At 37.7% G+C, this 13927-nt stretch overlaps 1 protein-coding gene across 2 annotated transcripts in view; it reads left to right on the top strand.

Moving 5' to 3' along the window:
* TENT4B (terminal nucleotidyltransferase 4B) overlaps nucleotides 1-13536 on the top strand; it is a 75402-nt gene extending 61866 nt beyond the window's left edge. The window contains exons 5-12 of one of the 2 annotated variants that reach the window (XM_041766113.1): nucleotides 2147-2254; nucleotides 4630-4758; nucleotides 5383-5596; nucleotides 6990-7116; nucleotides 7220-7323; nucleotides 7566-7612; nucleotides 9462-9626; nucleotides 10771-13536. In XM_041766113.1, coding sequence (XP_041622047.1) covers nucleotides 2147-2254; nucleotides 4630-4758; nucleotides 5383-5596; nucleotides 6990-7116; nucleotides 7220-7323; nucleotides 7566-7612; nucleotides 9462-9626; nucleotides 10771-10947 — 1071 coding nt within the window. In that variant the 3' untranslated portion in view covers nucleotides 10948-13536. Of the gene's footprint in view, nucleotides 1-2146; nucleotides 2255-4629; nucleotides 4759-5382; nucleotides 5597-6989; nucleotides 7117-7219; nucleotides 7324-7424; nucleotides 7613-9461; nucleotides 9627-10770 lie in introns of both variants that reach the window. The other variant, XM_041766112.1, reaches the window with a different exon arrangement.
* Nucleotides 13537-13927: the final 391 nt, after the last annotated feature.

The raw sequence follows: 13927 nt of genomic DNA, 5'->3' as shown, positions 1-13927 counted from the left end.
TGCCTTGGCTCAGGGCGTGATCCTGGAGACTCGGGATCGAGTCCCACGTCGGGCTCCTTGCAGGGAGCCCGCTTCTCCCTCTTCCTGTGTCTCTGCCTCTCTGTCTCTCTGTCTCTCTCTCTCTCTCTCTCTCTCAGTCGCTCATGAATAAATAAATAAATAATTTTATCATGCATAATACTCACTGTAGAGTTTTTAAATATAAAAAAGTTTAGAGGCGCCTGGATGGCTCGGTTGGCTGTGTGCTTCCAGCTCAGGTCATAATCCCAGGGTCCTGGGATCAGCCCCACATGGAGGTCCCTCCTCAGCGGGGAGTCTGCTTCTCCCTCTTCCTCTGCCCTTCACCCTGCTCATGCTCTCTCTCTTTCTCTTTTTCTCTCTCTGTCTCTGTCAGATAAATATAATCTTTAAAAAGATATTAAGAATAAATAGAAATATGGATATCTATTAAACAGTTTTAAAAAAATAAATTAACAGTTTATAGTTACACAGAAGATGTTGCTCTTCTATCTTTATGTCCTTGAGAAGTTGTATGTACTGTTGACTCCTGAACAACATGGGGGTCCTGCTACACAGTTGAAAATCCACCTGTAAGTTGGGACACCCTAGAGATTACTAGGAGCCTTCTGTTGACTGGAAGGATTACTGATAACATAAACAATTAGCACATATTTTGTATTTATAAGTATTATATACTATATTCTTATAAAGTAAGCTAGAGGAAAGAAAATGTTAAGAAAATCATAAGGAAAATGCACTTACAGCATTGTGTAAAATTGTGTAAAAGTGGAGCCACACAGTTTTTAACTTGTGTTGTTCAAGGGTCAACTGTAAATTGAAATTTTGTAGATTAAATAACTTGATATTTTATCTAGAATGGCCATTAAAGAACCTTCACAGATGCTCATTATAGAAATGAATTTATCTATTTTATAAGTTTGGAGTTTTGGGGGTGCCTGGGTGGCTCAGGTGAAGTGTCTGCCTTGGGCTCAGGTCATGAGCCTGGGGTCCTGGGATTGAGCCCTGCATCCGGCTCTCTGCTCAGTGGAGAGTCTGCTTCTCCCTCTTCCTCTGCCTCTTCCTATGCTGACATTCTTTCTCTCTGCCTCTTGCTTGCTTCCTCTCAAATACTAAGTAAAATATTTTTAAAAAAAGGTTTGGAATTTTGATGTTAGGTTTTCTTAGAACAAAACAACTCATACTGTTTCTTATAAAAAGCTATTAATTTGAAAAACCTGTTCTGCACATAGTGTTTGCTGGCCTGAGTTTTCTAATACATGGTGCAAATAGAATAGAGCCTTTAAAATTTTTTTTTAATTTAAGTAATCTCTATAACCAGGCTCAAACTCACAATCCTGAGATCAAGAGTCACATGCTCTTCTGACTGAGCCAGGTGCCTCAGAGCCCTCAGAGCCTTTTTTTTTTTTTCCAATTTAAATTCAATTTAGTTAACGTATACTATGATATTAGTTTTATGTTATTCGTTTCAGGGGTAGAATTTAATGATTCATCAGTTGCACACAACACCCGGTGTTATATCACATGCCCTCCTTAATGCCCATCACCCAGTTATCCCATCCCCCTACCTCTCCTTCAGCAACCATTATTTTGTTTCTTAGAGTTAAGAATATCTTATGGTTTGCCTTTTTTTTTTAAAGAATTTCTAATATCTCATGTAAATCATTCAGTCATTTTTTTGAGAATAATTCTTATGTCTTCTCTAGGTTGTTTTATGGGCTGTTTGCAAAACTGACCAATAAATACCAGTGAATTATTGTGTTTGACCTAATCTAGCAGCTTTCTAATTAGGAACAGTTTGCTGAAAGGCCTGACATTCGTAATTCTTGATGTTACACTAAGTTGGAAACTGTTCTCCAAAGTACAAAATATTGAGAGAGGTTTTTGTTCCTGATTTAAAAACTCTCAGCCAATAGAAATAAAAAAATACACTGTATGAAGTTCAATGCTAAATACATAAAGTATCTAAAAGGCCAAGTGACTTATGGTATGTAGTATTGAGGACACTATAGAGTTTTTATGTCCTCAGGAGGAGGTCGAGGCCTCAAGTCAAGTAACCTTTCTATCCCCTGATTGTATTGTTCAATTTGGTTCAAGTATTTTAATTTTGTCTTTTTTCTCTTTCTAGGTACCTATTATTAAATTAACAGATTCTTTTACTGAAGTGAAAGTTGATATCAGCTTTAATGTACAGAATGGCGTGAGAGCAGCTGACCTCATCAAAGATTTTACCAAGGTCAGAGAATTCATAGTGTTTATTCAGTGAGACTGTTAGAAATGGAGTTTTGTTTTGAGATTCTGTTGTGATAGTGTTCTGATTTGCTTTGCTAAACTATTTTTATGGATTTTTTGCCGTCAAGTGCTTCTTTTCTGTCCAGTGGCCTGCCTTTCCTTGAATCTGCTTGTAATAATCAGTAATTTATAATGTGACCTCAAGTCCAGGGTTCGGAAAGCTTTTGAAGAACTTCTTTGCTCTAGATCATTCCTTTTATGGGAGATAAGGGCTGAAATGCTGAGTAATCATTCTTGTCTGCTTTTAATCTCTTAAGAGTTTAGGTTAAAAACTTTTCCAAGGCCCCCCAGTCACTTGTAAGGTAGTTCCTGCAGATTTCCCTACTTTGTCATGAGGTGATTTAGTATCTATTTTCCTTTGTTAGGTGTTCTTCCAAGACAGGGAAGAATTTTCCAGCATCTTCAGAACGTTTACGTGCTTAGTTAGACATGTCAGCCTTTTTCGCCTTAAGCTGAACATTGTTAACTGCTTTGGCTCATGTAGAATATCTTTTCTGTCCATTCAGAACAATACTTTTCTTTATCAACTCTACAGATTCACCTTTTTTTTTTTTTCTTTTTTCTTTTCTTTGTAAGAAAAAAATTGAGCTACTTTATCATGTTGTAAACATTAGATTCTCCTAGAAATGTGCAGAGTATAGGAAAACAGAGAAAGAAAGAGATTATCCATTATCCTACTCTTTTGGAGGTGTTGAGTATGTGTAAATTTTTTTCTCCCAGAAAAGAAATCTTTTTAAAATTGAGAACGATATGCATGATAGTTTATTAATATCAAAGGAAAACAAAAAATACCTTATCCTTAGATCAGTTTCATGGGACTTGCCATCACCAGCCTTTCTTTTTGACTTGTTTATCCCCTTGAAATTTTTAACAAACAGAATAGCATGCTATATACACATCGTCTCATACTTTTTGGAGGTTTTATTTATGTATGTATGTATGTATGTATGTATGTATGTTTTCATATCAGCACAGACAGGTCTCCTTCATTCTTTTCATTGATGACATAATAGTCCTTTCTCAGAAGGTACCATGCTTTGTGTAGCTCTCCCCTGGTGATGTTTCTAGGGTTTTTTACTATTACAGAAAGTGCTTAAAAGAGCATCCTTTTATATGTGCATCTTTCTTTACACTTGTAAAATTGTTGGAAGATTCTGGAAGTGGAGTTTCAGGGTCAAAGAGTATAATACAGATCAGATTCTTTTGGAAATTTACCTAATCATTCTTTAAAGAGACCATCTGTTTATGGCTTCAGCCATAATGTTTAAAAATGATTATTTCTCCATAGATTTGTTATTCCTCAGGCTTGTTTGCTTTGACATGATTTGCAAAAGTATAGACTTTTTACTTTCTTATGGAAACAGAATGTGTTCATTCTAGATGTCAAGAACAAACTAGAAATTACTAGTAATTCTCCCACTCCTAGGTAATGACTATTAAGACTTCTTTCTAGATGTTGGGTCTGCTGTGTTCCCTCAGCATCCTTAGCCTAGGGCCTGGCTTGTGGAGAATACTTAATGAGTACATGCATGAATGAAAGATGGACTCACACTGGCCCATGTTTGCCAGCTTGGGTGTTCTCACCGATCTCTGTAAATCGTGGAAGGTGAGTCTGTGTGTGGTCACCTGCCCACAGGGAAGACAGCAGGCAGGAAAGTTCCTGGGCTGTGCACAGTCATCTGAAGGACCCTGATCTACTTGGTGGAGTGCCACCTAAGAAAAAGGATTCCTTAAAATCCCACTGATTTAGTGCTTTACGGGTTGAGAATTTGTCCTGTACTCTGTTACCTGTTTACAAGTGAATAGCATATGGTAATGGCCGTAAAGAAGTGTCATCAAAAATAGGGATCCCTGGGTGGCGCAGCGATTTAGTACCTGCCTTTGGCCCAGGGTGCGATCCTGGAGATCGGGGATCGAGTCCCATGTCAGGCTCCTGGTGCATGGAGCCTGCTTCTCCCTCTGCCGTGTCTCTGCCTCTCTCTCTCTCGCTCTCTCTCTCTGTGTGACTATCATAAATAAATAAAAATTTTTTAAAAAAGTGTCATCAAAAATATATCGCTGGTGTTTCTGTCCCATGGCGAGTGCTAGGATGCCATGATTTATGTCTACATGTTGTAGATTTTTAGATGTGAGGAGAAAATCTTTAATTACTGATAACTTACACTTTTTTTTCTATCTTGCTCTTAAAATAGAAAATTAAATGTATTGGATATCTCCACTAAAGTTTGTAATGTTAGGACCAGCTTATGCTCCTGTTAATGCTTATTAGCACAATTACTGAAATAGGAATTCACTGAAAATATAATTTTCTTTTTTCAGAAATATCCTGTATTACCATACTTGGTTTTAGTATTGAAGCAATTCTTATTACAGAGGGACCTTAATGAAGTATTTACAGGTGGAATTGGTTCTTATAGTCTCTTTTTAATGGCAGTCAGTTTCCTTCAGGTAAGTTGTTTGATTATACTATGTTTAGTGTACACTAAAATAAAAATTTTAAAAATCAATTCAGAATCATTTTGGAAATAATTTAAGTCAAGCTCTAATTGGAATACTTCCTTTATTTACTTATGACTTTTCTCTTTAAGCTGAGTACCTGTTTATAATTTAACAAATAAGTATTTTTAAATCCCAGGAAAGAATATTTTTAATCTCATACGTTCTAGTAGTTTTGAGAATTTTCACTCAAATTTTGACACGCATAGGTATGATATGATTTTCATAAGTATAAATAGTAGTATAAATGCCAAAAATAAGAATATCTTTTAAGCAACTAATCCTGGAAGTTCAGCTGGAATTGAAGTCTGCTATCTGGGTAGAATGAGTTTGAAGTCTTAATATTGTCTTGAATGTGTTTATGAAGCACGGTGTTGCCAGCTGCCTGACTCTGCTCATCAGAATGACTTCCCTGGTGTGTTGGACCTCGTCAGCCGTGTCAGCATCCTGGGGCATCTTAATCAGAATCATAATAGTACTGTTTTTATAGAAGTTAGGATGTCACTTATTATCCCCACCTTGATAATTTAGAGAAAATCCAATATAATTTCTTTTTTTTTTTTTTCCTGGTTTTAGTTACATCCCAGGGAAGATGCTTGCATCCCCAATACAAACTATGGTGTTCTCTTAATAGAATTTTTTGAATTATATGGACGACACTTCAATTATTTAAAGACTGGCATCCGGATAAAGGATGGTGGTTCATATGTGGCCAAAGATGAAGTACAGAAAAATATGCTCGATGGCTACAGGCCATCGATGCTTTATATTGAAGATCCTTTACAACCAGGTATTGAAATTAGGTAAATTTGTGGGCATTCAAAGAAAGGGCACTGTCAGTATTGTCCTTTTACAAACTCTCTTTAGAGGAGGGACACTTGGCTGGCTCATTCGTTGGAGCGTGTGACTCTTGATCCTCGGGGTTGTGAGTTCGGGCCCGAGGTTGGAGGTAGAGATTACTTAAATAAATACATAAATCTTAAAAAAAAAAAAAAAAAACCCCAAAAAAACACCACTTCTTTCTTTAGATGAAGAATGAAACTTCTAATTGTACTTATTCTTTTTCATCAAAATATTTTGTAAGAAAACATATGAAAGCACACACATGCCAGAAAAACATGCCACATACTCCTGGGGAGTTGGGAGTAGAGTCCATTTGACCCCAAGAGGCAAAGGAGCAAAGGTGTTAGCTGTTGGATGGATTTGGGCCTGTCTCCAGTTTGAAGGTCATTGTGTTTTCTTGTGTCCTCGTTGCCCCCTGAGTCCAGCCAGTTGTCAACCAGGGTTTCAGTGAGGTTTCTGAAGTCCTCCAAGGCAGTGAGCATGGTAATAAGCCAGCTCAGAAATGATGAGTGAAAGGGTTCAGAGAGACCATTTATTTTCTTTTTGGGCCCCCTTCTTTCCTCTTTTAATTTTATGTCTCCCTATGTCTTTCCCCAGCTTCCCATTGGCGTTAAAGAGAACAGCAGGGCCCTTCCTTGCTTTTAGGGGGTTATGTTTGTTTGCTTGTACCCTGGTTTCCCTGAGCAATATTTTTTCTTGCTGTAATTGTAAAATATTTAAATTCTATGTTATCAGACTTGAAGGGAGATGCTTTGAGTCATTTGCTTAACTGTTAACTTTGAAAATGGATAAGGAAAGGGAGTTATGAGAGAGAGAGTAGTTGTCTAGGGCTCTTTGCAGGCTTATTGTGCCATATTACAAACATTGATAGTTCTGCATGTTTATTCATTGTGGAAATGTTTATCGAGTGGCTTCTCTACATAAAGGGCACAAGGATTTTCACCAAGATGGTCCTTGCTCTTCAGGAGCTCATAATTTCATGCCAGAAATTTTCTGTTCAGGTAGCTAATAGAAACAAAAGATAGGGATGTCTCATTTTTTTTGGTTTCACTCATAGGAGACTGGGCAGGCAGTTAACTCCCTTTGTTTGCGTGACTGTGTGTAGGATAGTCCCTGTTGGGCCAAGATTCATTTAGACAATTTATATGCTATGACGTACTTACCGCATGGTACACACGTTCAGAGCCTGGGGAGTTGTGGGGATGACTGCCTGCCCAGACTCTGTGCAACTGTAGCCGGAAAGTAATTGCCCTTGCTCTTCCAGAAGAGGGCCCATGAGCATTTAGTTCTCATTAAGCAGTGGTCATGCCTACTCTCATCCATATGTGTTTCTTTTAAAGGTAATGATGTTGGAAGGAGTTCATATGGGGCCATGCAGGTGAAACAGGCCTTTGATTATGCCTATGTTGTGTTGAGTCATGCTGTATCACCAATAGCCAAGTATTATCCCAACAACGAAACGGAGAGGTAAAGGATTCACTTACATCAATCAGCCTGTTGGGTCAGAATTGTGTGTGGCTTCTTGTCTCCAAATTAACATACCCCCTCTCTTTTCTTTAAATGCATGCAGCATATTAGGCAGAATAATTAGAGTAACGGACGAAGTTGCCACGTACAGGGATTGGATATCAAAGCAGTGGGGCTTGCAGAGCGGGCCTGAGCCCTCGTGCAATGGTAAGTCTCTCCTTGATCGATCAACCGAGCATCAGCGGCTTTTCTGTGTTGTGTGCGTTTAATGGGAAGAAACGTTTTCCAATCTTTTGCCACTCTTTCAGGAAATGGTGTTACCTTGATAGTAGATACTCAGCAGTTAGATAAATGTAATAATAATCTATCTGAAGAAAATGAAGCCCTTGGAAAATGTAGAAGTAAAACTTCGGAATCTCTTAGTAAACACTCTTCAAACTCTTCATCAGGTCCAGTGTCTTCCTCTTCTGCCACACAGTCCAGCTCTAGTGATGTCGTAAGTATGAGGACATGGCTTTTCTGAACCTACACCCTGAGGAGTTCTCTTGGGGGGGTAACTATGTATAGAGGGGCTAGGCCTAACTCTTTTTCTCATTTGTTACTGGGAAATTTTAGTGACTGCACTGATTGTACATGTCCCTAACACTGGGTTAAAATTTTCAAGCATACAACAAAAATGAAAGAATTTTAGTGAGCATCCATATATATCACCATCAGATTTTACCATTAATCTGTTGCTTGCTTATCCTATAGCTAGCCATTCACCCATCCCTGTGTCCGCTAATTCATCTTATTCTTCAAAACATTTTAAAGTAAATTACAGGCATCAGTGCACTTCCTCCAAAGTATTGCAGTGTGCTCCTCATTAAGCAGGGTTCATTAACCAGGGTTCAGTATTTAGTTTTTCCTTTTGATATAAAATTGAAATTCAAGGAAATCTTAGTGATGCATCACTAAATTTTAACAACTGTATGCATGTGTGTAACCCCAACTATAACAAGATATAGACTGTTACCTTCATCCCAGAGAAGTCCTTCATGATGCTTTCCCATCAGTCCCAAATTCTACCCCAGAGGTAACTACTGTTACGATTTTCTGATGCCTAGTTAGTTTTGCCTGTTCCAGAATTTCACATAAGTGGACTTAGTATGTACTCTTTTGCATAAGGTTTCTTCCACTCAATAATGTTTTTGAGCTTCTTGATTGAAGTTTTAAAGATAGAGATATAATTCACATATCATAAAGTTCACTATTTTAGAATGTGCAGTTAAGTGGTTTTCAGTCTCTTCACGTTGTTACGCAGCCATCATCACTGTCTGAGTCCCAGGACTCCAGAAAGAAACCTGTTACCAGCCCTTAACAAGTCCTCATTCCCCAAGGCCCCTGGCAGCCTCGCTTTTGCTGTCTGACCCTAGCCCTGATTGAATTTTTAGTGTAAGGTATACCTGCAGTTATTTTTCCTTATCAGGGTTGATTTTGAGTTTACTTGAGAAATAACATAGGCTTACCCGTTATTTGAATTTTGACTTTATTAAGTGTATGACATAAAGAGTAATCTATGGAAGGAACATAATTTTATGTTGTTGATGATGACCATGTGTCATAATGGAGTCCTCATTTGGCACAATCTACCGGTATGCCTTTTTGATTCCTAGAGCAGAGCTATGGTAGAGGACATAACTGAGCTAGATGTCACAGATACAGCGGGGCAGTAATAATGATGGCCTCAAGAGGGAGCTGGAAGGGCCTAAGAGCTTGTACCTCTGAGACTGCTGGGTAGAGTGTAACAGTGAAGGGTAGACCTGAAGGGAGATGTGGCCCAGTCATGGCCCTGGTAGCTCAGAAACAGGTGGGGCTCGGCCCATTGTCTCCAGGAACTCCTTAACCATGTGGGGTGTCTGGTTGGAGGGCTCACTGATTAGTTATCACAGACTTGGAGAAATCGAGCCCTTTGAGCCAATCCTTTCGGTTTTGATTGAGTCAGGGACCAAGTGTCTTTGCCATGCTCTTCCACTGTACCATGGTTCATTTCCTGTAAATAGATGTGCAGATAAACTTGGACCTCCATGAGCCCCGTCAAGGCCAATGAACAAGGTCCGGGCATGGGCAATAGATGTAACAATGAACAGAGACCTATGGCTTTGAAAGCCACTTTGAATGTTTGGAGGAAAATTTGTGAAGGAAAGCTTAAGCAGTTAATTTTATAAATTCCTTGGGGTGCTTCCTTTAACTCCCAGATGTTTAAATTTAGTCCAGAGAGTACTTAGGTGAAGTTGTTTTCCCTCTTGATACTGAATTTCTAAATTATTAATGTGTCACATTATAACTCATGTGACTTGTGTTAGGATTCCGATGCGACACCATGCAAAACCCCGAAACAGCTGCTCTGCCGTCCGTCCACTGGGAACCGAGTAGGGTCACAAGATGTGTCCTTGGAGTCCTCTCAGGCAGTTGGGAAAATGCAGAGCACCCAAACCAGTAACACCTCCAACAGCACCAACAAATCTCAGGTGTGTGGAATGTGTGTTTTGATAGTATTCAGTACAAAATATTTACAATTTCTTACACATGAATATGTATGTATACATACATACATACATACATACATATATACATACATGGGTTTGAAGAAAACTCTGGGTTTAAAGAACAAACCTGTTTTTTCTAAGAGGTTCCAAAGCACAGTGATTCTAGTAACAGGATGTCCTGGAGATTGTTATGAGACACCATTGTAACCTAAACCTTTGTGGGAATTTAATGACCGGTCCTTATCAGGTGTCCCAGCCAAACCCACCTGATTACAGATTCAGCATTTAAAAAAATCTCATTGAGTTATAAAAAGATTCAGTTGTTTTTGAATTAAGCTCACATGAAGCTTGGTGCATGACCTCATGGCAACATTGTATGTATCTGCAAGTAACAGATCCTTGTTTATGTTTTAATGTTCAGTACCCAGTTGCTTGTATTGAAATGATCAGGAAGTAAGTGGTCCACCATGGTCAGCCGATTTGTATCAGCTTTGACTTGAAAAGGCCACAGAGAATACTCTGTTTTCAGTTTTATGGTTGCCTAAAATTTTCTTAATCATGAATAATGAATCAAAACGAGGAACGAAGCCATTTCGTACTGGGCTCTGACTCTCAGACCCCGGAGAAGGCCTCTTGGCAGTAGAGATGGTCTCTTAATGTTGTTGGTCCCCTCGTGTCTGACTTGACTAGCAGAATCCACTTTACCTATACAGCTTTCGTCAGGTGCACCACACACAGATCCATTTAGAAATGACAATGAAAGTGACAGAGAAGGGGAAGGAGCAGCAAGTCGTGATGACCCCTGACCTGGCAGCGCACCTGTGGGTTTAGGCACTTCTTCCAGTAATGCCATTTATTATGTGGTACACTGGTGCGTAGGTTCCTTGAAAAAAGTTTTACATTCCATGTCCTCTGTTAAGAAGTCAAGGCAGTATTCCAATATTTCCATTAAAAAAAAGTGGAAAAGTTTTAGAGCTCAAGAGGGTGAACCCCTGGAGCATTGTTTTCTGCCTGCCAGATAAGTCAGCATATTCCTAGTTTTGCGGGGTCCCCAAGTGAGGTTTTATCAAGCGCTCTGTTGCATCCACAATACTAATGTCTCTTTGACCACTCTCTTTCTCTGCAGCATGGATCAGCAAGGCTCTTTCGTTCTTCCAGCAAAGGCTTCCAAGGTACAACTCAAACAAGCCATGGTTCCTTGATGACAAACAAACAGCATCAAGGCAAATCAAATAATCAGTATTACCATGGCAAAAAGAGGAAACACAAGAGGGATGCCCCCCTCTCAGACCTTTGTAGATAGTCGGCATCGTACGATGGACTGTCTTCTGTGTGCAATGATCTCATGCTCAGGACAGTTGGATAGGGACTCCTGGCATTCGGGAGCCTTACACTGTTCAGACTCTGATTTAGCAACTGCGTTTTTTCCCAGCTCGCCACGGAATGGATCATGAAGACTGACAACTGCAAAAACAAAAAGCAAGCAAAAAAGAGGGAAAAAAAAAAAAAAAAAAGGCTGCTCATTTGATAAGTCCTATGCTACAACAGGGTCATTTTAAGATTTAAAGCTTGAATGTAAAATAAATCTATTTCTCATTGGCTTTATGCAGAGTTCTAGGGGATAGTATTCAGTGTGGGTAGGGTGATAGAAACAAAAATCGATTTCAGAGGATGGGGTGGGGAAAGAAAACAAAACTATCTCATAGGAAGTCCAGACTCCAAAGGGGAAAGTGATCTGTGCATGTTTTCTTTTTCTTTTTTTTTAATATTTTTGCATATATTTACCATTTTATTGTGTGTATATATAGATGACCATATAGGAAATTGATATTTGTAATAGTGGATTTGTTAATACTTTTTACATAACATTACTGTTTAAATTGTAAACAGATTTTTCTCAGGATTAGTTTGAAAAATAATCTGACTTGTCATCTTAACATCCATATATAGGGAAGTGATTAGTTCTATTACTCAATTTGTTTTCCTCAGCATTGAAATGACTTACTAGAACCCTTGTGACCTGCTGCAAAAATTTTTCCTCTCTAAAGAAAAGGTTTATGGTGGCAAATGATGTTTTATTTTGTAAAAAAAAAAAAAAAAAAAAAAAAAAAAAAAAAGAAAAGAAAAAAAGGAAAAAAAGAAAAAAAAAGAAAAGAAAAAAATGTACTATGTACTTTTGTGTAAACACTGAAAAATCTCTAGTCCTCTCTAAGAATTACCTTGCAACTGTTTTCTATAGTGCTGTCGTCTTGGGCAATGGGCAATTACATGACTTTGTGTTTGTTTCCTTTGCAGTCTTTTGTTTTGTTTTGTTTTTCTTCCTAATAGGAAAAAAAAAAAAAAGCCACCCGCGTCCAGTCCCATTCCTGTTGCAGTGAATCCCCGAGTTCCACAGACTTTGCATGCTGGCTCTTCTAACCCTGCGTGCTGTGTGTGCTTGTTTTCTCATCTCTTATTCTTTTTTAAATTCATGCTTAACTACTGTGGGAGAGAATAACTGTAAACAGCTTTAATTAAATCATACTTATAAAAAACTATTTTCTTATACTCCACTTTATGCTTTTGGTATTGTTGATCTTTAAAAATTAAATGGTCTTTGATAATGGATCTATTTTGTATTGCCTTATTAAGACCAAATACTTCTTGTCATCCCATTCTTTATCCTCTCCTTCCATGGAATTGTTATCTTTAATTAAAACTTTTTAAAACATTGGCTTGTTTCAATCATACTGTAAATTTTGGTTGTGGTCAGCTTTGAGCGCAAATGAGATGTATAATTCTGTTATCCATCACGTGTTGAGTTTGAAACTCGGGAATATTGAATATTATAGGATGTAAGTGACATTTCTGAAAATGCTTTCTTTCAGTGTGAAAGCTCTTATGTTTTAGCATCAGTGTGTGTGGCTCTGTTAATTATAGCCATTTCTGAAATGAGATTCTTTTTATATACATATATATATATATATATACACACACATATATATATATACACACATATAAAGTACTATTGGCTTTTAGGAATTTCTTTTGTATACATTTATGAAATACTGAAGACCAATCAGATCATTAATGGACACTTAGTGCAACTTTTTATAAAGAAAATAATGCTAAAGTAAGATCAAAACTGATGTCATCACTGAAATTAACAGTTTTCAATATGTTCGTATTTTAATTCACAACGGAAAAATATGTTCCACAACTGGAAACTCCTAATACTTGTGTAAACCGTGGAAAATTTTAAATGTGATGTTATTTTGACAATGTTTTAAATTTTCGAGTCACATTTTATTCTGATTAGAATTTTTATCAAGATGTTGAGCTTTTGTTCTTTGAAACTAGTTTGTCATAACATATTGTGCATAATCACAGTATTTATTTCTAGGACTATTGCGAACGTGTAGACTGATGTTTACCGCTAAGGGAACAATTATTTATAAAATAATATTAAATCCAGTATTAGCTGCCTATTTCAGACACTTAATACTTGCAGAGATCCATTGTTACATTTACCACACTGAAGTTCTTTTTTGTTGTTTTGTTTTGTTTCAAGAATCACCCTCATTGTTGAAAGTAAATGTACTCTTAGGGTGCAGATATTAGCGTTCCAATAAGCATGTGATTATATTAAGGTGGTGGTAGCGGGAAGATAATCTTGATTCCATTGGGAATCTTAGGTTTTCGTAAATTTATTGGGAAAATAGTTTTTCCTGTACTGCTGAAGTTTCTTTTTGGTAAACAGTATCTTTCTAAAAGAAAAAGCATGAAGGAGAAATTGAGGTGTGTACATATCCTCAAATGACCAGCATTGTATTCGTGAATACTGTGTATCTTGCAATGAACAGTGTGGAAGCTGTTCATTTTTCAATCTGAAGTAAAAATACTTTCAAGAACATTTAGTTTGCCTGCTCATTTGTTTTTGTACATTTCATCTCTGTATTTGACTCCTGTCTTTTTTCTTTTTTGAGTTCCAACACTTTCTATAAAGATTTTGTGAATATATCAGAAACGTGTCATTTAAATATTACAGTCCATCCATATTCATGAGTCATAACCTTCCTTTGCTCGTACTTATAGAACGGGACCTTACAAATGCTGCCTCACTGTGGCGACATTTCCTCTGGCAGTCATATAATTGTGCCTTTTTGGTGTTGAAGCTCCTTGAAGAGTCATAAAAAACATTTCAGTACTGGTTTTAGAAGTGCTGTTGGGTCGTGGACGTGTCAGCACCAAACCTGAGTGGTTAGGTTTTGATGACGAAGGTAAATGCATTTCTGCCCTCGAGT

Source organism: Vulpes lagopus, chromosome 8 (genome assembly GCF_018345385.1).
Source record: "Vulpes lagopus strain Blue_001 chromosome 8, ASM1834538v1, whole genome shotgun sequence".
NCBI classification, from domain to species: Eukaryota; Metazoa; Chordata; class Mammalia; order Carnivora; family Canidae; genus Vulpes; species Vulpes lagopus.
The sequence above is the reverse complement of the archived record's forward strand: the minus strand, read 5'-3'. Positions and strand labels throughout refer to the sequence as shown.